Raw genomic sequence first — 24,826 nt, 5'->3', positions numbered from 1 at the left:
ACCGTGTGGGCCATGCACAGGGCGACGTCTGGGCAAGCGCTGCTTCGCGAGCACCTTTGAAGAAGGCAGGAACGGCGCGCGATGGTGTGGTTGGTCAGCACCACGCCCGGCCGCATTTGTGCCAATGTTTTACAAACTGCACCAGGTACTCATTTGAGGCTGAGTCGACCTACGGGAGGCCCAGGACCGGTTCAGATAATCGTCACTCTTGTTGGCCGTGAGCGTGAATCGAACTCGGGTTCGTCGCGCAGCGCGCTAACCGCTGCGCCACCACCGCTCTCCGTGCATCACACGCTCGCACGCACAGGGCGGCCAATGTCTGTGTAATGTTTATATTACTCCCCCCCCCCCACAGACACACAAAGCCGCGCACGAGCCCAGTCTCGAGCGAGCCGTCCAAACTCCCCGTTACCCCCACGCCTAACACGAAAGGGGCTACGCATCGCTCAGAGCGGCGCTCTGCGACACCGTCTCGTCTCTCGAACAGCAACGGCCATCGTGCCTCTCTGGGCACCCACCACAGTGACGGGGGGCGTCGGCTTCGCCGCGGTGGCTAGAAGATGTTAGCTACCTCGCCTCGTGTACAGGAGGTCGTGTGTTCGATCCCGATCCTGACGCCTGCTGCTGTATATTTGGAGTTTGCGTGTCTCTCTCTCTCTCATCATCATCATCATCACGGTGGCTAGAAGATGTTAGCTACCTCGCCTAGAGTACAGGAGGTCATGTGTTCGATCCCGACCCTGACGCCTGCTGCTGTATATTTGGAGTTTGCGTGTCTCTATCTCTCTCCCCGTGCATGTTTTCTCCGGGTTCCTCCCGTTTTTTCCCCTTCCACATTCAGAATCAACATCACGCGTTGAGAGTATTTGGCAGCGATACATTTCCACGCGATGATGAAGCCACTTCGTTGAACCGTCATTTGTGATGGCCAAGAGCGATACAGCTACAGTGGGGCCTTACCTGGTAAACATTTTGTAAGTTTCGTTTTAGTTTTGCCCCCCCCGCCAGCCCCCCCCCCCCGCCAGCCCCCCCCCCCCCGCCAGCACCCCCCCCCCCGGCGGCCCCTCCCCCCGCGGTTCTGTGGGTCCCAGCCCCTACGCGGCCCCCCTGGCCGGCTCGAGCCCGGTGCTGGCGCGTCATCGCCGTCGTGCTGACCCTGATGACGTCACCTTCTGCTCGGCACTGCGTGGTGGGTATTGGATTGTGCTGTCCGTTCGCGGGGTCGTTGTTGTTGGTGTTGTTTGACGCACGGCGGGAGGAGATCGATGCGTGCCTCTTCGAATTCCTCAGCCTGGTCTACGAATCCTCGTCATGGCCTAACCCCACCCGTCGCTTGGCACGCTTGTATCTTGCTAAGTCGCCTTCTCGCCCTCCACGTTCTCAATCTTTGCTGTTTTCCTCTGTCCCTCCTTCTCCTTGCGCTCACTCCACTCCGTCGCCCCCCCCCCCCTTCACTGGAACAAACTGCCCCCTCCACATCAAGCGGTCACCTTCGCTCACGAAGTTTCTGCTCCGCACTCAAAGCTCACGCTTATTACGCCCGAGCTCACCCTCATAACCGCCACCGTCACTGTTCCCTCTTCATATTCTCACGACACGGCTCTCACTCATTCACCCCCATTCATTCAATCCCCCGTCATCGTTAACCGTCATCAATTTCGCTTTCATCTAATTTCAGGCACCATCACGGATGTGCCCTCATCGCTTCCTCTCATCTGTTGCATTTACCTCGTCTCCACCATTACAGTCACATGCTGTACCGTTGTTCAATCTGGATTTGAAGTCAAGATGAGGTCCCGCGATGGGCTGGCACCACCACCACCACCGCCGTCGCCGCTGTGCGTACTGCAGGCCACGCTCCGACTCCGCTGCACTCAACTCTCTGAACCGAGTTCTAAAACTACTTTTTGTTTATTTGACCAGGTAATGCCCCACTGTAGCTGTGTAGCTCTTTTTCAGAAGCGACCTGTCTGTCACAACTAATCGTGTGGAAATGTACAGCAGTGAAATTCTCTCAACGCGTGATGTTCATTCTAAATGTGGAGCGAAAAGCCGGAGGACCCGGAGAAAAATCCACATGGCCACGAGGAGAGAGACACCGCAAACTCCAAATATACAGCAGCAGCAGCAGGCGTCAGGGTCGGGATCGAACCCACGACCTGTGTCCCAGGCGAGGTAGTTAACGTCTCCTAGCCACCGTTGCGCCCCATTTCTGATGTCGCTGCTGCTGCTGAAGCTGTGTTGGCAGTGGCGAACAGCCACACCGATAACACCAAATGCGCTCGTCAATAAAAACTGGTCGTTCTGTTAAAATGAAAAAATATATAAAATTAGGCGACGCTGCGGGCAATAGCCCTTCTTCATAGGCTATGGGTACGTAGTTCTGTCTGGTCAGGGCACACGCACCGATGCCTGCGCACCAGTGAATGGCACTGCCCGCAGTCCCCTCCCCTCCATCCCACCCCCTCCCTCCAATCCCCCACCCCTCTCCCAATCCCCCTGCTCTCGTCGAACCCCCCTTCCCTCTCATCACCTACCCCACACCCCCCTCCCTTCCTCCAATCCCCCTGTTCTCTATCCTCGTCCACTCCATCCTCCCAATCCCCACCCTCCATCCTCCCAATCCCTACGCCCCCTCCCCCCCCGTTCGTCCTCCCTCTCGAACCCCCCGGACCCACGCGCCGTCGAGCTGCACGCGCAGAGACGCGCGGCTCCCGAGCGGCTCCCGAGCGGCTCCCTTCGGACCGCGAGCCTCGACTCGAGACGATGGCGCGAAGCAGCAGCAGCAGCAGCCACCGCCGCCTCCTCCTCCTCCTGTCCCTGGTGATCACGCTCGTCTCCTGGTCCACGGATGCGCAGTCAGGTGAGTCTGTGCGCACTCACCTGTGCTCAAGTGTGTACCCACGTGTACTCCCACGTGTGTACTCACGTGTGCTCAAGTGTGTACACACGTGTGCTCCCACGTGTGTACACACCAAAAAACTTTTCGAAATCACCAAAATAATCCCAATTGGGCGAGAAGACAAATGATCTGGCGATGATGCTGTTGCTGCGTTTGGTAATGGTGCACAAACACAACAACAACAACTTGAACACACTCGTTAATACAAGTGTGTGTGGCCTTATAAAACAAATATACATTACAGGCGACGTTTTGAGCAACGGTCCTTCTGCATGAGATGAGCTCGCGCACAAGATTTGGATGGATTTGTTTGCATCCCGGGTTTCGTGACGTCGGCGTAGAGGGAGGATAGTGTGGTAGGAGGGGGCGGGGAGCCTCCACCCAGCCAGCAGTGGATAGAACATGGCTCATTAAGTCTCGGGCACAACGAGACCATAGGGCAGTGACGTCGGGGCCACCGCGCTAATCCCCTAATCCGCTTCGAGGTTGGACTCCCACCCTCCACCCCCGCCTCCCACCCTCCACCCCCCGCCTCCCCTGCGGGGTTTGGAATAGCTGCGGGAATTATCGGACGGGCACTGTATGTACTCTGCGTGTTCCGTCGGAGCGGGCATAGAGGAGCGCCGAACCCACCGACGCTGTGCTCGCTGCGGATTGGCTCACGGAATGTGGTTGGTCATTGTGAGCCGTTGGTGGTTGGGGTGGTTGGTGGTTGGGGTGGTTGGTGGTTGGGGTGGTTGGTGTGGTTGGTGTTTGGGGTAGTTGGTGGTTGAGGTGATTGGCGGTTGGTGGTTGGGGTGGTTGGTGTGGTTGGTGGTTGGGGGGTCTGTGTGAGAAAAAAATAACACCAAAGAAAGGTTCTCCTTTACCGACCACCTTGTAAGTGCCACGCTGCTACAAGGAGAGATGTTTCAACAGCATGGCCAACAACATTCCCTGTTGAGGCTCTGAACATCACTGTCAGGGCATACCCTATGTTAAATAAGGCGAAGCTGAAGACTGAACTGTCTGTCATTTATGAGAGTCCAGAATTCAAGGGCTGCTGTGGTGCACTAGCGCTGTACCAGGTTTTGCTGAAGTACAACCTCCAGGATACTTTTTCAGAGACTGTTGCTCTGTTGAACATCCTCATAACCACTCCCATGACAACTGCTGAAGCTAAGAGGTGTTTCTCAACCTTAAAGAGAATCAAGACATTCCTGAGAAATTTAATGGGACAGGAACGTCTGAATGCAATGGCTATGCTTTCCATGGAGAGGGACCTAGTCAGGAACATGCCTGCTTTCAATGAGAGCGTAATTGATCACTTTGCTACTTTGAAAGAGAGAAGAGCAAAATTTCAGTATAAGTAAGCAGTGTATTAAGCGAGTAACGTGATGTAAGCAGTGTAATAATAGTGAGTATAGAAACAAACAAGGAGATGTATTGTAAGAGTCACTTTATTTTTCATTAATATTAAAGTAGTGAAGTTGCCTTTACATGCTTAAGCTGTTAATTTATCCATTGCATGGGTGGACCTTATCCTTATCAATCATCCAAACATTTGCCCCCCCTGAGAGATTTTGCAGGAGCCGCCACTGCACTACGCCACTGATCATATCATCACTACACCACTGTCAAGTTCACAATGGCCGTGTCGGAGTCACTACGCCAACGGTGTTGAGATTCTGCGTTGGTCAAGCCCCGTGAGTTATGACGCCAGTCTTGATAGCTGCGTAAGAGGCATCGATCCAGCACTGCTTGAAATGGGTTCATGCACTGGGTGAGGGCGCGTGTTTATCAGGGCGTGTTCACAATGGCCATTTCAGAGGCCCTGCGACACCGCCAGGAAGGTGCAAGCCCGAGGTTTGGGTCTCTCTCTCTCAAGGGGCTCATAATGGCCGTGTCATCGCCACTTTGCAGCACCACTAGGAACCCAATTTTCAAATCCTAGGTCATCGTCTCATCATTTCTTAATGACTTGTTTTATTAAACTAATCTTGTCTCTTCTGCTTGTCCGCTCCTTCCAATACCTGCTGCTGACTCACCTGCATCACCCCTTGCCTGTGCACCTGTAACACCTTTCCGCTCACCTCTATCATCCCCTACCTGTGCGCCTCACTGCCACGGCCATCAACCACCACGCCCCACGACCCCGACCCACCCGTGGTCCTCCTGAACTCCCGGTGAACCTTCCTTGACCTTTGACCATGATGGCCTTGACCCTGCCACCACCAACCCCCACCATGCCCCTTCACCCCGACCTCTTGACCCTTAACCCCCGAAGCCGGCTTTGTGAGATCCCCGCTGTCCCAGTCGCTGCTGCTAGGGGAGACCACGACCCTGCACTGCGAGGTGGTTGGAGTCCCGACCCCAGAGGTTCAGTGGTGGTTCGCCCCGGCCCAGCGGGACATGATCAATGAAGACGATGATGGTGGTGGTGATGATGATGAAGATGTTGACAACGATGAAGATGACGGCGATGGCGATGAATCTGATGACGATGATGATGTTGATGGAGAAAAAGCTCTCGGAAGAAGAGAAGCCACCACGGTGACCCAGCAAGAAGATATTGCGTCATCATCTTCAGCGTCGTCATCTTCAGCGTCGTCGTCGTCGTCGCTGCCGCTCGTCCCCTGGCTCTCCGTGACGGACATCGACCGCGACCCCAGCGAGTTGAGCCCACCGGGGCTTTCGGACCTTCGGGGGGCTGCTGGTGGTCGCCGCCGCCCCCGGCAACGCCACCACGGCCGGATCTTCTCGCAGCTGTGGGACGGAGACCGCGGGGGCCTCGTGTCGCTGGTGACCGCGTACGGTCCCCGCGGCGCGCAGAGCGGCCTCACCCTGCGGGGGCTCGCGCATCGCCACGCGGGCACCTACGAGTGCCGCGCCAGCAACGCGCCCAGGAGGAACCACCCGCGCAGGGCCGGGATGGGGGCCCGCGGCAGAGAGACTCTCCCCGCCCCGAGATGGGTGCGAGCACAGGCGGCCATCGGCGTCATCGCCCGTACGTTCTGGCGGGGGGCGGGGGGGGTTGGTGGGGGGTGGAGAAGGGGATGGCGTGGTTGGGAGTTGGTTTCTAAGAAGGGGGGTAGGGAGAGCGGTGGATCCAGAAACTTGCCGGGGGGAAAGAGGAGGGGGGGGGGACAGTCCCAAATTTTTCTCTTTTCACCTCTCGCCTCCAAACAAAGCGTGGCGGCGCGATAACGAAATGAATGTTTAAATTATAATTTTATGGCGTCGCAAGGGCGGATGGGTCTCCCCCATCGCCCCCCCCCTCCTCTCTTGTATCCTTCACCAGGGGAGGGGGGTTGGGGGGGGCAGTACTTAAACCCATCAGGAACAGCCCTGCACGCTGCCAGGAGTGGTCGTATCGCGCCGCATCTCCACTAAACATGCCAACGTTAGCCCGACGTTGGCATGTTTGTTAGAAATGTTGGTCCGACGTTGGCCTAACATTCGATGTTTATTGGGTCATCGTCATCTCGCCTTCTACTTCTTCTGCCCGCGTCACGCCGCGAAGGCCGCGTTGCACTCCCACGCCGACCTGAACAGGAGCTCGCTGACAGCACTCAGTGTGTAGTATAGTACTATAGTAATAGAGCAAGTGCAAAATCACTGAACCGGAAATGATAGCTTGAAAGCATTTAGCGCGGGGCCCTTAAAAGTGCGGGGCCCGTAGCTACTGCACATGTAGCTACTACACGTGTAGCTACTACACGTGTAGCTACTACACGTGTAGCTACTACACGTGTAGCTACTACACGTGTAGCTACTACACGTGTAGCTACTACACGTGTAGCTACTACACGTGTAGTAGCTACTTTGTTACGAGGATAATCCGGAACTGCCTCCGGGTCTCCTTCCACCTATTCCAACCGACCAGCGCGACCCGAGAGCCCGTCTTGAACTCGTCCCTCTCCTACTCGCCGGCCCTGCCCTACCCGACCCCACCTAGACCCCGAGATCAGGACGTCCCCCGCGGTGCAGCTGTCGGGGTCCGGCCGGGATCGACGTCCCGTGAGCCTGCGCTGCGAGCTGTCCGCGGCCGCGGGGCTCCACGTGCTGGGCCACGCGTGGCTCAAGGACGGGAGGGCCCTGCCGGGCAGCGAGGACGACTCTGCCAGCCTCACCACCACCTACAGGTGGTGACGCACTCGCCTCTGCACTCACCTCTGCACTCACTCGCCTTGAGACTCACCTCTAGACGCACTCACCTCGACTCACTTTCCTCTCCACTCGCCTCCAGATTCGCCTCGAACCTCTCCTCGAGTCTCACCTTGAGACTCACCTCTACACTCACCAGGGCATTCATTCCCATGGGCACCCCCCTGTGTCCATTGACGGAGGCGCTCACTCACTTGGGCCATCGCTCACCTGGCACTTGGCTCACCTGGGTGCTCACCTGGGAACTCACCTGGGAACTCACCTGTACAATCACCTGGGAACTCACCTGTACAATCACTTGGGAACTCGACGCGTAAACTCACCTGGGAACTCACCTGTACAATCACTTGGGAACTCGACGCGTAAACTCACCTGGGCGACCGCTGACCACCTGGCCACTCGCCTTCAGACTCACCCGTCGACTTCATCCGATGCCGCGCTTACCTGTGCACTTCTCCGTACACTCACCAGTATGCTCACTCACCTATCCCAGCCCTGCTTCAACTCATTTCCAACCCGGCTAAGCTCGGGCAGGGGGAGGCGTGTGGGGGGGGGGGGCGTTGTAGGGGCGGGGGTGAAGGGGGGGCTCGGGAGCAGTGCGGCGTTTGTCCACCCTTTCCCCTAATTACACCCCTCCCCTCCACCCCCTCCCCTCCACCCCCTCCCCTGCTAATCAGGAGCCCCCCACCCGCACCTCTATCGACTTTGGCGACCACAGTGACCTCGCCCCAGGGGCTGCGAACCACATGGGCGTCGGTTCGATCCCCGGCTCTGCCCCCCCCCCCCCTACGCAGTGCATTCAGAACGGCGCCACGAGGAGGATTATTGCGGCTGTACACGTGACACCCATCGTTGTACTGCCCCGCTATGAGCCCCCGCCTCCCTTCCCACGTCTATCTATGAGCCTCGCCTTCACCGACAGCGTGGTGATGTGTGGCTGTCCACCTCGCGCCTCCCGCCGTAACCCGGGAGAGAACTGGTCCAGCAGTGGACTAGCACGAATGTCTGTCAGTGGACATTGAATGTGTCAATGTCAATGTGGTGAGGCTCCTACACTGCGAACGGGGTGAGGGGTGTAGGGGGGTCTGTGAAGGTTGGGGGGGGGGGGTCTTGGTGGGGGGTTTATGTGGTGTGGGTTATGGCACACGGGGAGCGGGGGCAATTAATTAAACAAACAATTGGGTCACGTGGTCGAGGAAGGCCACTTTGGGGGTCAAAGGAAGCCCCTCGGCGTCGTGGGCTTGCGTGGAGCCCGGTTGGGAGGGTGGTGCCACCTGTCCGGGTTTGACCGGGACACTCCGGGATGAGTTGGCATCTGTGGTCGCGTGTCAGGAATTGAGGTCTGGTGGCAGATGCAGCCGGAGGCGGCTGAGCAGCACCGAGATCTGTCTGTTCGTGGGCTTTTTGTTGTTGTCGATTTCTCAAAGGCATTCAACACGGCGTTCTCAGAGCCTGTAGGATGTGCAGGGCACTGTGTGGACATCATCAGACCGTTTCGTGACAACGTGACTGGTCGGGTATCAGTCGCAGGAACTGTGACAAGACCCTCGTTTTCACATTTGGCCATGGAGTGGAACAGGGACGTGCACTGCCCCCCCCCCCCAGCCCATTCGCTCTCCTTCTCTTAGCAAGGCTCACAGCCACGAGTGTAAATCTTAGCACCGGCATTTATATACGAACCCGGAGCGACGGCAAGCTGTTTAATCTGTTTCGGCTACGCGCTCACACCAAAGTGAGAGAACAGCGTGTCCGGGAACTGATTTTTCGCCGAGGGAACAGTCTTTGGGTTTTCACAACCGGAGTGACATTCAAGACGTTGACCGCAGTGTTGCTGCAACTCGAGTTACACGGAGTCGTTGCTCCAACCAGCAAACGGACAAAATGTCATCAACAATCACCCAGAAGTGTTCGTCAGTGGTGAAGCTCCCAGGTGAGTGTGAACTCGTTCACTCACATGGGAGGCGCAGTGTCTCACGACGACTCTGCAGACACCGAGATCTCATTGCGCCTTAGAGCTGCGTCTAAGACATTCCGTCACCTACATACGCGTCTTTGTTCCCAGCATGGTATTAAAATATTAACCAAAGTAAAGGTGGTAATTCCTGCACGACTCTACTCTGTAGCAACACGTGACACTCTACAGACGACGCCTGAGACACTAACGCGCCCTACCGCTGAGACATTTGAGACAAATCGTGAGGATCGAGTGGCAAGAGCGAACTTCAAGCACCGAGGTGCTGGCGAGAGCGGGGGGGGGTCCCACTGTAGAGGCGATAGTCGATACCTCCTCTCAGTTGACAAATAATTTTAACCGCTCTGATAGCCTACAGACTTAGCGCAGCCTGGAAGCGTTTTATTAAGCAAGTCACAATACATATTACAATTCCTTATAGAGGAATGAAGATGAACACGGCACAGTGTTGAGACGAGACCTCGTGCTGAGAAACGTGTCCCGGTTTGGTCTGCAGTTTGAAAAGGTGGCAAACCTGTCTCTTGCTCGCTCACGCAATCCCTTACCCACACCCCCACTCACTCATACACCCACTCGCCTACCCACACCCCCACTCACTCATACACCCACTCGCCTACCCACACCCCCACTCACTCATTCACCCACTCACTTACCCACACCCCCACTCACTCATACACCCACTCGCCTACCCACACCCCCACTCACTCATTCACCCACTCACCTACCCACACCCCCACTCACTCATTCACCCACTCACCTACCCACACCCCCACTCACTCATTCACCCACTCACCTACCCACACCCCCACTCACTCATTCACCCACTCACCTACCCACACCCCCACTCACTCATTCACCCACACTCCCACTCACTCACTCATTCACCCACACTCCCACTCACTCATTCACCCACTCACCTACCCACACCCCCACTCACTCATTCACCCACCCACTCACTTACCCACACCCCCACTCACTCATTCACCTACACCCCCACTGACTCATTCACCCACTCACCTACCCACACCCCCACTCACTCATTCACCCTCCTACTTACAAACTCATCCACTCACACCCCATACGCTCACTCGCCTACCCATTCACCTCCTCACTACCCTTATCCACTCACCCACTTACTCATTCACCAACTCAATCACCTATCCTTACATTCACCCACTCACTCACCCACTCACTCACCCACTCACTCACCCACTCACTCACCCACTCACTCACCCACTCACTCACCCACTCACTCACCCACTCACTCACCCACTCACTCACCCACTCACTCACCCACTCACTCACCCACTCACTCACCCACTCACTCACCCACTCACTCACCCACTCACTCACCCACTCACTCACCCACTCACTCACCCACTCACTCACCCACTCACTCACCCACTCACTCACCCACTCACTCACCCACCCACTCACTCACCCACTCACTCACCCACTCACTCGTCCGTCCACCACCCACTCGGGCCCCCACCAGTCCGAGGTGGGCTGCTGCTGCTGTTGTTGGCGGCATCGCGGAGCGCGTGGGGGCCGCGGTGTAGTGGAGCCGGCACAGACGCCGACTCGCCACGTGGGGGCGGTGGAGGCGGCAAACGCCGCGGCTGGAGCTGGGGTCGTGGTGCTCGGTGCTCGGTGCGCATGCGCGATATATTTTTATTGTGTGTAGTTAGGAGTGGTGTGTGTGTGTGGTGAGGAGTGGGGTGTGTTGTGGTGAGTAGTGGTGAGGAGTGGTGTGTGTGGTGAGGAGTGGTGTGAGCGTGGTGAGTAGTGGGGTGAGTAGTGGTGTGTGTGGTGAGGAGTGGTGTGAGCGTGGTGAGTAGTGGAGAGGAGTGGTGTGTGTGGTGAGGAGTGGTGAGTAGTGGTGTGAGTAGTGGTGGGTGTGGTGAGGAGTGGTGTGTGTGGTGAGGAGTGGTGAGGAGTGGTGAGTAGTGGTGTGAGTAGTGGTGGGTGTGGTGAGGAGTGGTGTGAGCGTGGTCAGTAGTGGTGAGGAGTGGTGTGTGTGGTGAGGAGTGGTGAGGAGTGGTGAGTAGTGGGGTGAGTAGTGGTGTGTGTGATGAGGAGTGGTGTGAGCGTGGTGAGTAGTGGAGAGGAGTGGTGTGTGTGGTGAGGAGTGGTGAGTAGTGGTGTGTGTGGTGAGGAGTGATGTGAGCGTGGTGAGTAGTGGTGAGTAGTGGTGTGAGCGTGGTGAGTAGTGGTGTGAGTGTGGGGTGTAGTGGTGTGAGTAGTGGTGTGTGTGGTGAGTAGTGGTGTGAGTGTGGGGTGTAGTGGTGTGAGTAGTGGTGTGTGTGGTGAGTAGTGGTGTGAGTGTGGGGTGTAGTGGTGTGAGTAGTGGTGTGTGTGGTGAGTAGTGGTGTGAGTGTGGGGTGTAGTGGTGTGAGTGTGGGGTGTAGTGGTGTGAGCGTGGTGAGTAGTGGTGAGTAGTGGTGTGAGCGTGGTGAGTAGTGGTGAGTAGTGGTGTGTGTGGTGAGTAGTGGTGTGAGTGTGGGGTGTAGTGGTGTGAGTAGTGGTGTGTGTGGTGAGTAGTGGTGTGAGCGTGGTGAGTAGTGGTGTGAGTGTGGGGTGTAGTGGTGTGAGCGTGGTGAGTAGTGGTGAGTAGTGGTGTGAGCGTGGTGAGTAGTGGTGAGTAGTGGTGTGTGTGGTGAGTAGTGGTGTGAGTGTGGGGTGTAGTGGTGTGAGTAGTGGTGTGTGTGGTGAGTAGTGGTGTGAGTGTGGGGTGTAGTGGTGTGAGTAGTGGTGTGTGTGGTGAGTAGTGGTGTGAGCGTGGTGAGTAGTGGTGTGAGTGTGGGGTGTAGTGGTGTGAGTAGTGGTGTGTGTGGTGAGTAGTGGTGTGTGTGGTGAGTAGTGGTGTGAGCGTGGTGAGTAGTGGAGAGGAGTGGTGTGTGTGGTGAGGAGTGATGTGAGCATGGTGAGTAGTGGTGTGAGCGTGGTGAGTAGTGGTGTGAGTGTGGGGTGTAGTGGTGTGAGCGTGGTGAGTAGTGGTGAGTAGTGGTGTGAGTGTGGTGAGTAGTGGTGTGAGTGTGGGGTGTAGTGGTGTGAGCGTGGTGAGTAGTGGTGAGTAGTGGTGTGAGTGTGGTGAGTAGTGGTGTGAGTGTGGGGTGTAGTGATGTGAGCGTGGTGAGTAGTGGTGTGAGTGTGGGGTGTAGTGGTGTGAGCGTGGTGAGTAGTGGTGAGTAGTGGTGTGAGCGTGGTGAGTAGTGGTGTGAGTGTGGGGTGTAGTGGTGTGAGTAGTGGTGTGTGTGGTGAGTAGTGGTGTGAGCGTGGTGAGTAGTGGTGTGAGTGTGGGGTGTAGTGGTGTGAGCGTGGTGAGTAGTGGTGTGAGTGTGGGGTGTAGTGGTGTGAGCGTGGTGAGTAGTGGTGAGTAGTGGTGTGTGTGGTGAGTAGTGGTGTGAGTGTGGGGTGTAGTGGTGTGAGTAGTGGTGTGTGTGGTGAGTAGTGGTGTGAGCGTGGTGAGTAGTGGTGTGAGCGTGGTGAGTAGTGGAGAGGAGTGGTGTGTGTGGTGAGGAGTGATGTGTGCGTGGTGAGTAGTGGTGAGTAGTGGTGTGAGCGTGGTGAGTAGTGGGGTGAGTGTGTGGTCGTCTTGAATGCATCTCTATGAGTCTCTATGGGTCTCTGTGGGTTTCCTCTCCGGACCATAGTTTTGATTTCACGGTCGCCCTCCTGCCCGCATCATCATCACCGCCGACGCGTCGTCGTTGGCCGCGATTGGCATGGTGCTGCTTACGTACGGCGCGAAAGAAGTTGAACGTCGCGCTGGTGAGGCTCACCGCTGCACCACCGCTCTCCAGAGACCACCGCACTCCTCCCAGCTGCCCGAGCGCCGCTCATCCATCCCGGGGCCCCGAGGCTTCAGCAGCAGCAGCGACTCGGGCTGCACGTGGCGTGAATGCCACGCGGTGTCGCGCCCGTGACGTCCGCGGTGTCGCTCGCCCCGGCGGGCCTGGGGGAGGTGTGCGGGGGGGTGGGACGACGGTGGAATACGGAATGGAGTCTTTATCGTGGAGGAATCCGATGAGCTGTGCATCTCTCTCTTTTTTTTTTGACGCAGTTAAACCGGTGACCGTGCAAACCGGGAGCCGTTTTCAGGACCCGGGAACCGATGCCCGGTGCAATGTTGGACATGGAGTGCGCACAATAATTGGCACTGTACGGCAACGTACAAACGGCATGGCGGCAGCCCCAAGGCACCGCGTGGTTTATCATTTGTCTCCCGTTACCTCAGAAGGTAAAGGCGAAGCCCCTGCAATTGCTCCTGCGGCCGCGTGTCCCTTGTGCCGTGACCCGTGACCCATGTCTCATGTCCCGTGACCCATGTCCCATGTCCCGTGACCCATGTCCCATGTCCCGTGCTCCGTGTCTCGCCGCAGCATCGAGGTGACGGACTACAGTGCCTCGGGCCTCTACACGTGCGCCTTCCACACCGAGCCGCCCGTCAACAGCTCCATCGCCGTCAATGGTGACCCCCCCCACTCCCCATGACCCCGTGACCCCTAACACCTCGCAACCTCTGACGACACAGTGCCCCTCACCACCAACGTATGCCGACCGCTATCGCGCTCACCTCTGACGCGCCGAACTCTGACCTCGGTCACACCGACATCGTGACCTCTTGACCTCTAACACACTGACCCCTGGCACGTTTACCCTTCAAACAGCTCATGTGCTGGCCCATTGGGGGCCCTACACGTAAATCATGGACCCCTCCTCGCCCCTGTCTTGACGACGATGACGACGATGACGACGACGACGACGACGACGCTGACTGCACTCCCCCTGCTCCCCCTCCAGCGCCGTTGGTGGTGGAGGCGCCCCACGCATCGGAGAGCGCGGACGAGGGGGGCTCCGTGTCCCTGCGCTGTGACGCGAGCAGCTACCCACCCCCCGCCGCGTGGACCTGGCACCGCCAGCAGCACGACGGCACCATGCAGGTGGGCACCCTGCACGCGGGCACCCTGCGGGGTGGGCACCCTGCGGGGTGGACAACCTGCAGGTGGGCACTGCAGGTGGACACTGTAGGGTGGGCAACCTGCAGGTGGACACACTGCAGGTGGACACTGCAGGTGGACACTGCAGGTGGACACACTGCAGGTGGACACTGCAGGTGGGCACCCTGCGGGGTGGGCAACCTGCAAGTGGGCAACCTGTAGGTGGGCACTGCAGGGTGGGCAACCTGCAGGTGGACACACTGCAGTTGGACACACTGCAGGTGGACACTGCAGGTGGACACTGCAGGTGGACACACTGCAGGTGGACACTGCAGGTGGACACTGCAGGTGGACACACTGCAGGGTGGGCACACTGCAGGGTGGGCAACCTGCAGGTGGGCACCATTCAGGAGGAGGACCCGTACATTCCCTTATGTGTCCTCCCTCCCTCCATCCCTCGTCCCAGGTGATCGGCTCTGTGCGGGATGGGGAGGAGGTTGGTGAGGACTCGGGCACGGGAGACGCGGAGGCGGTGAGAGACCCTGGGGTCACGTGACTCACCCCGCGGGTCACGGGAGTCAACCCTGACACGTAGACCACACGCCCCCCCCCCCTCACCGTGTCTCCACAATACAAAATACAAAATTCGAGCGTTGTATTTTCCTTACACATCCCATCAGCCACCCGGCCTTCTGCAAGTACATCACTTCAGCACCTTTGGTTTGGCACAACCAAGCCCGTGGACTGGTTTTGGCGCTTGGTGTCTCATCAGCAGGCTCGGGCTCGCTTGAACCGGGCCACTTGACTATACCGCACCTGGCTAGTAGGACCTCTCACCTGTTGTTAGCTCACCCGGGTAAAGGAGGCCTTTGTGACCTGGACAAAATCGGTCGTGCGATATCGGAGGTATCGGAGGTAAGGTCGGAGTGTGGGCGGAAGAAGTATGGATGTGGTGTGCAGGGTGCAGAAGCATTTACTGGTCAGAAATTAACGCCACAGGTTTCACCCCCTGCCCCACTCCCGCCCCTCCCCCCCCCCCGCCCCCCCTCTGTGTCAGGGCCGCGCCGTGGTGGTGGTGTTGAATGGGGGGCGCCGCTCGGAGCTTCGCCTGGGCCCCCCACTCGTGTCGAGCCGGGACTCGGGGCTCTACGTGTGCAACGCGAGCGTGGCCGCGCGGCTCGCTACCGGTGCGGCGGAGGAGGTGGAGGAGGGGGGGGGTCGCGGATGAGGGCCCCGCGTGGGGGTCCGGGCAGGTGTCGCTGCGCGTCAGGGCCCACCTGGCCGCGCTGTGGCCCTTCCTGGGCATCGTGGGCGAAGTGGTGCTGCTGACGGGCGCCATCCTGGTGTACGAGCGCAGGCAGGTGGCCAGGAAGAGGCTCGCCAACGGGGCCGGTGAGAGGCGGACGCGGCCAGAGGGAGTGGGGGGGAGAGGGTGATGAGAGAGTGGGAGAGAGGGAGGGGGTGAGGGAGGGAGTGGAAGAAAGGGAGGGAGAGTGAGAGGAAGGGAGGAAGGGGAGTGGGAGAGAGGAGTGGGAGAGTGAGGAGAGATGGAGGGCAAGTGGGAGGGAGAGTGAGGAGAGGGAGGGAGAGAGACGCGTTCACCCAGGGCTCCTGCCTTTACCTCTAAAAACTTTATTTTTCTCACCCTTTTTTTGGGATTTCTTTTCACCAACAGTAAGTGTCTTGCTTTATACACATCTGTGATCAGTTTGTTTGTTAATTTAGACGTCCTTTCTCTTTCTTTCTTTGTTCTTTTGTGTTGTTTTCACTGTTCAGTGCGCGGCTGCGCTCACTGCAGTGGAAAGGTGTGTTTGTTTTTTTTCCGCACAATCCTCTACTTTTATTTTGATAGTTGATTTCATAATCACACTTTTCTTTGCTTTCTTTTCGATCTTGACTTCCTTTAGCAATCTTTGAGTTTTGTGATTCTTTTTTTGTGTCTTTTTTCGTTCCTTTGTCTGGTGTGCTCCCACGTGTTTCACACCCGTGTTCGCACTGTACCACACCGGCCGGTGTGGGTGCAGGGCAGACATCCCCTTTAGAATCCCCTCTTGTTTATTGCTGCGAGCGTGTTTACATTATTTTATTTTTATTGGTGTGCTTTTTTCCTACGTTTTCGTTTTTTTTCCTCCTCTTGTAAAAAAACAAAATAATTGTACTCTCTCCAGGGGAGCTTTGGGTGGGCAGCAGTAACAATAATCAGCAGAAGGTGGTCACAACACAGATTTGACCATCTTTATATACATTTTTTGTTACGTTTCTTGTTTTTTTTGGTATTTTTTTTCCTGACTTTAGAAAGTAGAGAGGTTTGCTTTCGTAGTTGTGTGTGACATCTCACACACGTGAAGATGTCCACCCGACCCGCAACAACGTACGCGAAAGCTACCGCACCTACACAAGGCCCGTCTCTGGGGTCTGCAAGGTGCCTGCAGCAGCAGCACCCGGAGCCTCCACGGGAGGTTGGGATCCGCTGCCCGGCTTCTCACGATGTTCCGATTGAAGTTTACGTGAATGCGCTGCGCGCCATCGTGCCAGGGGGCTCGATAAGGTACGCCTCCAAGGTGAGCGGAAGAGTGGTTTTCTTCATGGAGTCTGAAAAGGTGGCAAATGCCGCCATGGAGAAGGGGCTGACGGTTGGCGATTGGCACCTTACCTTGGAGCCACTGTCATCACCATCGGTACGCGTGATCGTATCCAACGCCCCCCCCTACATTCCCGATAAAGACATCCAAGATCACCTGGCTAAGTTGGGCATGCTGACTTCCAACCTTCAGCGTGTGCCTCTGGGCCTCAAAAATCCTGCCTTGAGGCATGTCTTGTCTTTTAGAAGGCAGGTCTACATGCTGGTGCCCAATGGGCAGCTTGAAGAGGGCTCCTTTGTGGTCATGAATGGAGGAAGGGCCCACAGGCTGTTTTACTGCAAGGACGTGCTAAAATGCAACCTTTGCAAAGCAGAGGGGCATGTTAAAAAACACTGCCCGATGACAGCAAATGCCCAATCTACCAGCGAGACAACGGTGGAAAAGGGTGATAAAGAGGCACACCCAACAAGTGACTCAGGAGAGGGTCCCTCACCAAGGAGATCACACGAGGTGGCGGTAGACCCCGCTCCAACCCCAGCTACTGCCATGGAGACTGAGGCTCAGCCAGCCACCCAGCCATCATCGACAGCCGGACCTCTGAAGAGGAAAGTTACGGAAGACTCGGCTTCATTATCTCCAGAGACCAGTGGGGATGAGGTCAGTCCCTTTAAAGATCTCCCAGAGTTGGAGTCGGACATCGCACCGACGCCTAGGGAAGATGCGGAGAGCACTGGTGGCAAGGACGGGGTCTTCGCCATCCCAGATGCCCCTAGAAGTGGGACACGCAGAGGGAAGAAGCCCCGTGCAAGAACCAAGCTCAAGCGCAAGACGCCTGAAGAAAATCTGGAGCCTGAGATGGAAGCGGGGGAAACCGCAATCTGCGAAGTGGCGAAGGACACAAGTGAAGAGGGTCGCACTTCAGACCTCGACGACGCGCCCAGCGAGGGGGCCGAGGGCTCCCAGGAAACGCGAGCAGCCAAGAGCACGGAGGAGCCCACACAGGACCCCACTGACCAAACAGTGGGTGACCGAGACAAGGACGAAGGAAGGCCGTCAATTGAGGGGCAAGCGGCATCGCCCGATAAAACATTGACGGAGGATACCACGGCGACTGAAAATTCTCAAAGCCTGGGGGCTGAAGGGGGAAGCCAAGAAGAGGAGTTGGAAGAAACCCTCAGCACAGGAAGTGGGGTGAGCCTGACATCGGCAGAGCTGACCGAAGGGGCACCAATATTTTCGCAGTCAGAGCTATGGGACTTTCTAGATGAAGTACGTGGCACAGACGAAAGGGTGGCTGCAGCGCTATCAAGGTGGCGAAATGTGGAGGCAATAATAACCTCCCTACTCCATGCTGATCGGGGCATCAAAAGACAGGGAAAACCGTCAGATGGAAAGGAAAGGAAAAGGATCAGGTATTTCCTGGGCCAAATAAATACGTGGAAACAAAACACACCTGACGACAACTCCACTAACATGTAATGCTGCGGATAGCGGAACATTGTAACCATAAATGCCTTAATAGTGGAGTATTTTATATCACAGTGGCCAATATAATCTGAGTAGACCTAATGTACAACAACCAGATCCTATGTAATTTGTGTGTATATGCGCCGAATTTTGAGAATGTTTGTTGATTTAAATTTTATGCTGTGTACCTGCTTGTGGAAAGGAGAGAGCAGTACTTTCCGCAGGTTTTTTTTGTAAGAGGTTTTTTTTTTGCCTGTTTGGCCATCCTTAGCAGTCTGGTGTATCTTACTGGGCGTTGGGTTGGCTCCCCATGAGGGTGTGCTCACTGCCATTGCTTACCTAGGTACTACATGTTTTGGGTACCAACCATCCCTGTGTGCTGGTTGTTTACTCAGTGCTGTGTTTGGTCACCTGATATGCCAAGGTCTGCAGTAAGTAGTTACTGTGTATTGCAGCTGATGTTCTTTTTAATTATTGTAATGTTCAAGCTTGCTGAGGGATTTAGAAGAAATTTAATAAAAGAATGGTAAAGAAAAAGGGAGGGGAGGGGAGGGGAGGGAGGGGAGGGGAGGGAGGGGAGGAGGGGGAGGGAGGTCAGGCAGGTCCCTTCGCCGCTATGGTGCTGGTAGCGCAGCAGCAGGGGATCTGGTGATGGGTTTTTGAGGGTGATTTGTTTTCTTATTGGTGTCTATGAACACAGTGACACACAATGGGACTAATGTTACACGGGAAACTCGCATTAAATCCTTGATTAAAAGAAAAATACAAACAAACGACATGATGAACGAAGTAAAGTGCCGAAAGACTGAGCATCTTTCTCGTCTGATCGTTTAAAAAAAAAAAAGGAGGGAGAGAGAGGGGAAAGTGAGGAGTGGGAGAGATTGAGGGAGAGGGAGGGAGGGAGGGAGGGAGGGAGGGAGGGAGGGAGGGAGGGAGGGAGGGAGGGAGGGAGGGAGGGAGGAGAGAGAGATGAGTGGGGAGAGTGAGAGAGGTGAGGAGAGTAGGGAGAGTGGGAGGTGAGTGTAGGAGAGAGAGAGGGAGAGTGGAACCAAGCATCAAATTTGGTCCTGACGGCATACGCCGACGACGTCCTCCTCATCCTGCGCTTTCTGGATGATGTCGCCCTGCTGCACGAGTGCCAGGAGGTCTTTTCGAAGGCCTCCTCATCAAAAATGAACTGGCAAAAGTGCAGCGGGCTCCTGGTTGGAGCGTGGGACATGACTCAGTGTCCCCAGAAAGCAAAAGCCATCAATTGGAGCGCAACATCGCAGCACCACCTGGGGGTGTTCCTGGGATAAGAGGAGGAACCACCGCAGAGGAACTGAGTCGAGCTGGAGGAGAAGGTGAAGGAGCGGCTGGGCACCTGGAATCGCCTGTGCAAGTTCCTCACCTTCAGGACAAAGATGTTGGTGGTGCACCAGCTGGTTACGTCAATGCTGTGGCACCGACTCTTCTCCCTGCACCCCCCCCATGAGCCTCGTCAACGCGCTTCAGAAGCGAGTCCTCGACTTCTTCTGGTCGGGCGGAGGACACCGGGTCGCGGCTGGGGTCTTGGCCCTGCCACTGGACGAGGGCGGTCACGGGCTGGTGTGCGTGCGGAGTCAGCTGGCCACCTTCCGACTGCAGGCCGCGCAAAAGTTCCTGCATGCCACCCCTGCACCGGCCTGGAGCGTCACGGCCTCCTTCCTCCTGAAACAGCTGGCGGGTCTGCAGTGCTCCAAACAACTATTCTACATGGACCTGCAGGGCCTCCCACTGGGACAGCTGCCACCTTTCTACAGGAGCGTCCTGCAGACATGGAGCTCCCTCGCCGTCAGGAGGCTGAACCAGCCGTGATCGGCCGAGGATCTGGTCTTCGAAGCGATCCTCAGGGACCCGCAGACAAAGCTGCCATCCACCACCACCACCCCTGGCATGGAGAGGTGCCTCGCCAACGCACGGCTCACCAGGAGATCTGGTGGAGCCCAGAACACGGGGCCGGTGGCTCGGACCGCCCGAGATGGCCGCAAAGACAGGGCTTCAGTCGCTCCGGGTGGCTGCCCGGATCCTGACCGAAGCCAAGGGGGCCTTTTCAGCGGCAGCAGGGAGAACGCCCCCCATCGGCATCGGGGATGACGAGGCCCCTCTCGGTCCCCCTCCACCGGAGCTCTCCGTCGTGCCGCTGCATCGTCAATGCCGACAAACAAAGGCAGATCACGACCTGTGCCAGCTGGAAGACCTACCGGAGGTGGCCTTCGCAAACATCAAGAGGAAGGTGCTCTACTCCTACATGGTCCAGTTTCACCAACAGGACGCCCTGAGGAGCCACAAGGACCATGGAGGGAAGCCCTGCCCTGCATCTCTCCGGAGAGGCCTCTCTGGAGGCAACTCTACTCCAGCCCGACATACAATCGCATCGGCGACCTCAGCTGGAGAATCGCCCACGGCACCGTCACCACCAACGCCTCCCTGGCGCGCTTCACGACACATCCCCGGAGTGCCGGTTCTGCGGTAAAGTGGAGACAGTGGCACACCAATATGTGGAGTGCAAGAGCCTGGACTTGTTGTTCAAGGTCCTCAAAAACATCCTCCTAAGGTTCAGCCTGCACTTCTCCCCGACGGTCCTCATGTTTGGATACCAAAAGGGCGATGGATCCCAACATCTTCAGGGGCTGGTCAACGTATTCATCGGCTACACCAAGCTCACCATATACAGGGCGAGGAAGGTGGCTGTGGGAGGGGAAACGTCCGGCCAGCAGACTGGGCATCTTCCACGCCCTGGTCGGTGCCAGGGTGTGGCTGGAGTTCTGGCATGCGCAGCTGACCCACGCCGTGCCGGCCTTCAAGGAGCAGTGGGCGCTGGAGGAGGCCGTGTGCTCGGTGGCAGAAGACGGGGAGCTCTGCATGCAGTTATGAGCTACCCGTCGGAGGCCGTAGGACTGCGAGGAGTCCTGGGTGCAGATGCAGCACTTGTTGTCGTTTAATTTGTTTTTATTACATAGAAAACAGGGGGAACATAGAGAGAGAGAGAGTAGAGAGAGAGGGGGTAGAGAGAGAGGGGGTAGAGAGAGGGGGTAGAGAGAGAGAGGGGGTAGAGAGAGAGGGGGTAGAGAGAGAGGGGGGGTAGAGAGAGAGAGGGGGTAGAGAGAGAGAGGGGGGGTAGAGAGAGAGGGGGGGTAGAGAGAGAGAGAGAGGGGGTAGAGAGAGAGAGGGGGGGTAGAGAGAGAGAGAGGGGGTAGAGAGAGAGAGAGGGGGTAGAGAGAGAGAGAGAGGGGGTAGAGAGAGAGAGAGGGGGTAGAGAGAGAGAGAGGAGGGGGTAGAGAGAGAGAAGGTAGAGAGAGAGAGGGGTAGTGAGAGAGAGGGGGGTAGAGAGAGAGAGGGGGTAGAGAGAGAGAGGGGGTAGAGAGAGAGAGGGGGTAGAGAGAGAGAGGGGGTAGAGAGATAGGGAAGGGGTAAGAAGGAGGAACAGAGTGTGCTTCTTCGTGTTGATCGTTGTGTCTATCAAAGTAGCACAGATTGATACTGTTGCACAATGGTAAAACACGTAAAATATTTCATTTAAAAAGGGAGGGGGGGAGAACATAAGGAAAAGCAATGAAAAAAAACGAAATGATGAACGAAGCAAAGTGCCACCTCAACCGAGCATCTTATTTCCTCTGATCGTAAAAAAGAGAGGGAGAGAGAGGGGAGAGAGGGGGTTTGCCAGTGAGCCGCTTGTCCCAAGGACACCACCCTCCCCATGCTGGAGAGGGAACAAAGTAAAGTGTGCACCTTTACAAAGGACGCCTAACATATACAAGGGCCAAAGCCACACAAACAAAGGACACCCCAAAGAAAACACGGCAGGTAGGGAGGGTGAAGGTTGAAAGGCCATACCCACAAACATGCGAGAGCCACACCCACGCATGCATATTTTACAAAGGACACCCAAAAATCATAGGGGTCAAAGCATAGCCACTCACACGAACACAGCGCAAATGCACGCCCAGTGCGCGTTTACAAAGGGCACCCATAAATCCGGGGCCAAGCCCACGCGTACGTGAGGGGCCCTGTGTCACAGCTGTTCATCCACGCGACGTTCGTCGTCGCTACAGCCATGCACGTTGTACAGCGGCTCTGCGCGTCTGACATTTTAAGCTCGTCGCTGCTGTGGTCGTAACGAGGTTTCACCTCGTTGCAGTGAATGTTGTTCCCCAGTCGTGCGTGGAGTCGCAAGGAGGCCTGCTTTCAAATTAATTATCGTCTCCTCCCCCGTGACCCCTGTTTGACCCCCTGTGACCCCTTTTAACCCCTGATCGCCCCCCCCCCTCCTGTGACCCCCATGATCGCGACTCTCCCTGCATGACCCGGTGATCCCACGAGCAGATGATGACCCCGTGGCACCGCGAGTTCCCCAGGCGCTTACCGTGGTGATCAAAAACCTCGACGCTGACGAAATGTACGATGGTGTTATCGATGCATTGTGGGTGACGCGTGATAGCCGAGTAAATAAATCAATTTAAGCGACTTCCACGTCTCAAGATAATTGGTCATGCTTCAGTCCATCATCAGCCAATCGGCTTTCCAGACCAATGTTAACCAGCCGCATTTGTCTGGCAAGCAAGCAAAGTGTGGGCCGGTTCAGACTTTCTGGCTCTCATCAGCAGGGTTGTTGTTGCTGCTCGCCGGTAACTTCCGACTGCCGTGTTCTCCGTTTCCTCCTCTCCGCAGCCACTCGTGTCCCCTCTCTTCCTCTGCTCTTGTCTTACCCCTGTCTGCCCCCCCCCCTCGCTGTCCGGCCTCCACTCTAATAGAGCAGAATTACTTTTGTCTCTCGTCTCTCGTCAGCTGTTGTCATGACACGCCCTGCCCATTTTGCTTTAACAGTAGTGTCAGGCTTGCTAAACAAGCACTGCTGGTGGCCAAATATTATTTGCCCTCAACGTTCACGATGGGGCCCTGGTTCAACACAAAAAGTAGTGTTGTAATATATATGCATATATATTAAAACTCACTACGCTGTTGCGAGGTATTATGGCTATTGGATTTTACTAGCCGGACTTAGAGGTTAATTTCAGCACCAAACATTTGGTCGATATTTTGAATAGTATAGCCTGTCTTTGGCAAGCGTCTATTTTTGTAAAGTATATCAAACTTTATCGCTACCGCATGTAAACTGAGGCTCAATATCTCAACCGTAAGCAATCTGTGTCCCGACAAGGCCAGAGTAGATGTGTCAACAAGTCACAAATTGTGGTGTCACGTGGCACAAATCAAGATGGCTGTAAATTATATAAAATGGACGCCAAAAACACTTTTTTTTTTTACAAAATGTCGATCTTGATGTAAAAAATTTAATCTGCCAAAAATGTCTACCAATATTTTCACGGCAACTGGATGTGTTTACATATGTACTGTTGACAAGTGAAGCCCAATGCAAATACATGTCTGGTATGTCGCGAGTTAAAAATATTAAGATTTTGTATATTCAGGCGAGAAGAACTCAAGAGACCAGGATAGAATCTCATGTCAAGAGTGACCTGGTCACCAGGTTTACGAAAGCAATGAGGACAGCGATTTAACAAATACAGATCAGAGCAGAGACCAGCAAAAAGAAATAATGGCAAATGCAACGGCGTTACCAAAGAAATGGATAAAGTGCTGAAAAACGATGCGATATTACATTAATACATCTCCTGTAATGAGTTAATGAGCACGTGATGCACATCTCAACTAATGGCCGCGTTCGTTCACACAATCGCATATGCGTTGTTAATTGATGGCTACTATTATTTATTTGTAGGAAAAGCGGCGCTGACGCCAGGCACGACTCGGCACTGAGACAGCGCACCACGCAGTGATGGGCGGGTGAGTGATGTCACGTGCTTTGTGGTGGTGATGTGTGATGTGTGCACCGGTGTTGGTCTGTGTGAGCGAGAGAGACGCAGAATGACTCTCCGTGTTGCTGTTGATCTCTCTCCGAGTGATCCCCTATCTCTGTTCAGCTCTCTGATCGTGGTCACGGTGTTGTTCCTCTGTGTTCCGCTCTGGTCATGCCTGTGCTCCCTGCCCTGTCTCTCTGTGTCCACGTCTCTGTTCCTCTCTTGGTGTCTCGCTCACTGTTCCTCGACCTGTTCTTTGTCTTCCTTTGCCCGTTCGTTCCTCTAATTAATTGTTCTGTTCTCTTGCTGTTCCCCTTTTCTGTTTCCGTTTTTCTATATTCAAATCAAAATGTATCTTTCTATTCTCTGTTTTTTTCTCTCGATGCAACGCTCACATCGACGTTCCCGTGTCTCTGTTCCCTACACCCCCCCCCCACTCCTTCCCCCTCCAGTTCCTCTCGTCTCGTTCCAGTCCCCATCGTTCCATTCCAGCCCCGCGACGAGGAGGCGCAACCGCGACAGCAGGCGCAGCCTCGAACTCACAGTCGCATCAAAACAAATATAGACCAATAATCACAACAACAACAACAATAGCAGCAATTAACTGTTAAGTATGCGCGTGTGGAAGCTGGGTCACGTGGCGTGAGCAGGCTCGTCGCACGAGGGGACGATCAGCGGGCCCGCACCGCACGCCGCGAACCGGCCAAGCGCAAGCTTCGGTGAAACCCGAGTTCTCGATTCCTTTAGTAAATCGTAATTGACAAGGTGATTTAGCGCTATTTAATTAATTAGGGGCGTCATTTCCTCCGAGTGTGAATTGCGACTGGAACTTGCCCCTCTCCCTCGGATTCGAGCCAACCGGGCCCCACCGCGTGCCCGAGACGCGAGTCGCGCAACGTAGAGGCCGTCTCATCGAAACTCCACGTGGCGACGCGTCGCGTTCATTCAATCACCCCCCACCCACCCCTACCCACCGA

General features: G+C 55.9%; 1 protein-coding gene across 1 annotated transcript; it reads left to right on the top strand.

The window, feature by feature from the left end:
- Positions 1–2,617: 2,617 nt before the first annotated feature.
- Positions 2,618–24,618, top strand: LOC144935396 (basigin-like). Its single transcript, XM_078861987.1, is given in 11 exon segments — positions 2,618–2,863; positions 5,169–5,888; positions 6,840–7,026; positions 13,403–13,491; positions 13,824–13,963; positions 14,427–14,492; positions 15,018–15,169; positions 15,171–15,352; positions 22,354–22,426; positions 23,771–23,835; positions 24,302–24,618. Coding segments are annotated over 10 exon segments (1,764 nt in total). The 5' UTR covers positions 2,618–2,766; the 3' UTR covers positions 23,829–23,835; positions 24,302–24,618.
- The last annotated feature ends 208 nt before the right edge of the window (positions 24,619–24,826 follow it).

Source organism: Lampetra fluviatilis, chromosome 13 (assembly GCF_964198595.1).
Source record: "Lampetra fluviatilis chromosome 13, kcLamFluv1.1, whole genome shotgun sequence".
NCBI lineage: Eukaryota > Metazoa > Chordata > Hyperoartia > Petromyzontiformes > Petromyzontidae > Lampetra > Lampetra fluviatilis.
This window is presented reverse-complemented; position numbering and strand designations above follow the sequence as displayed.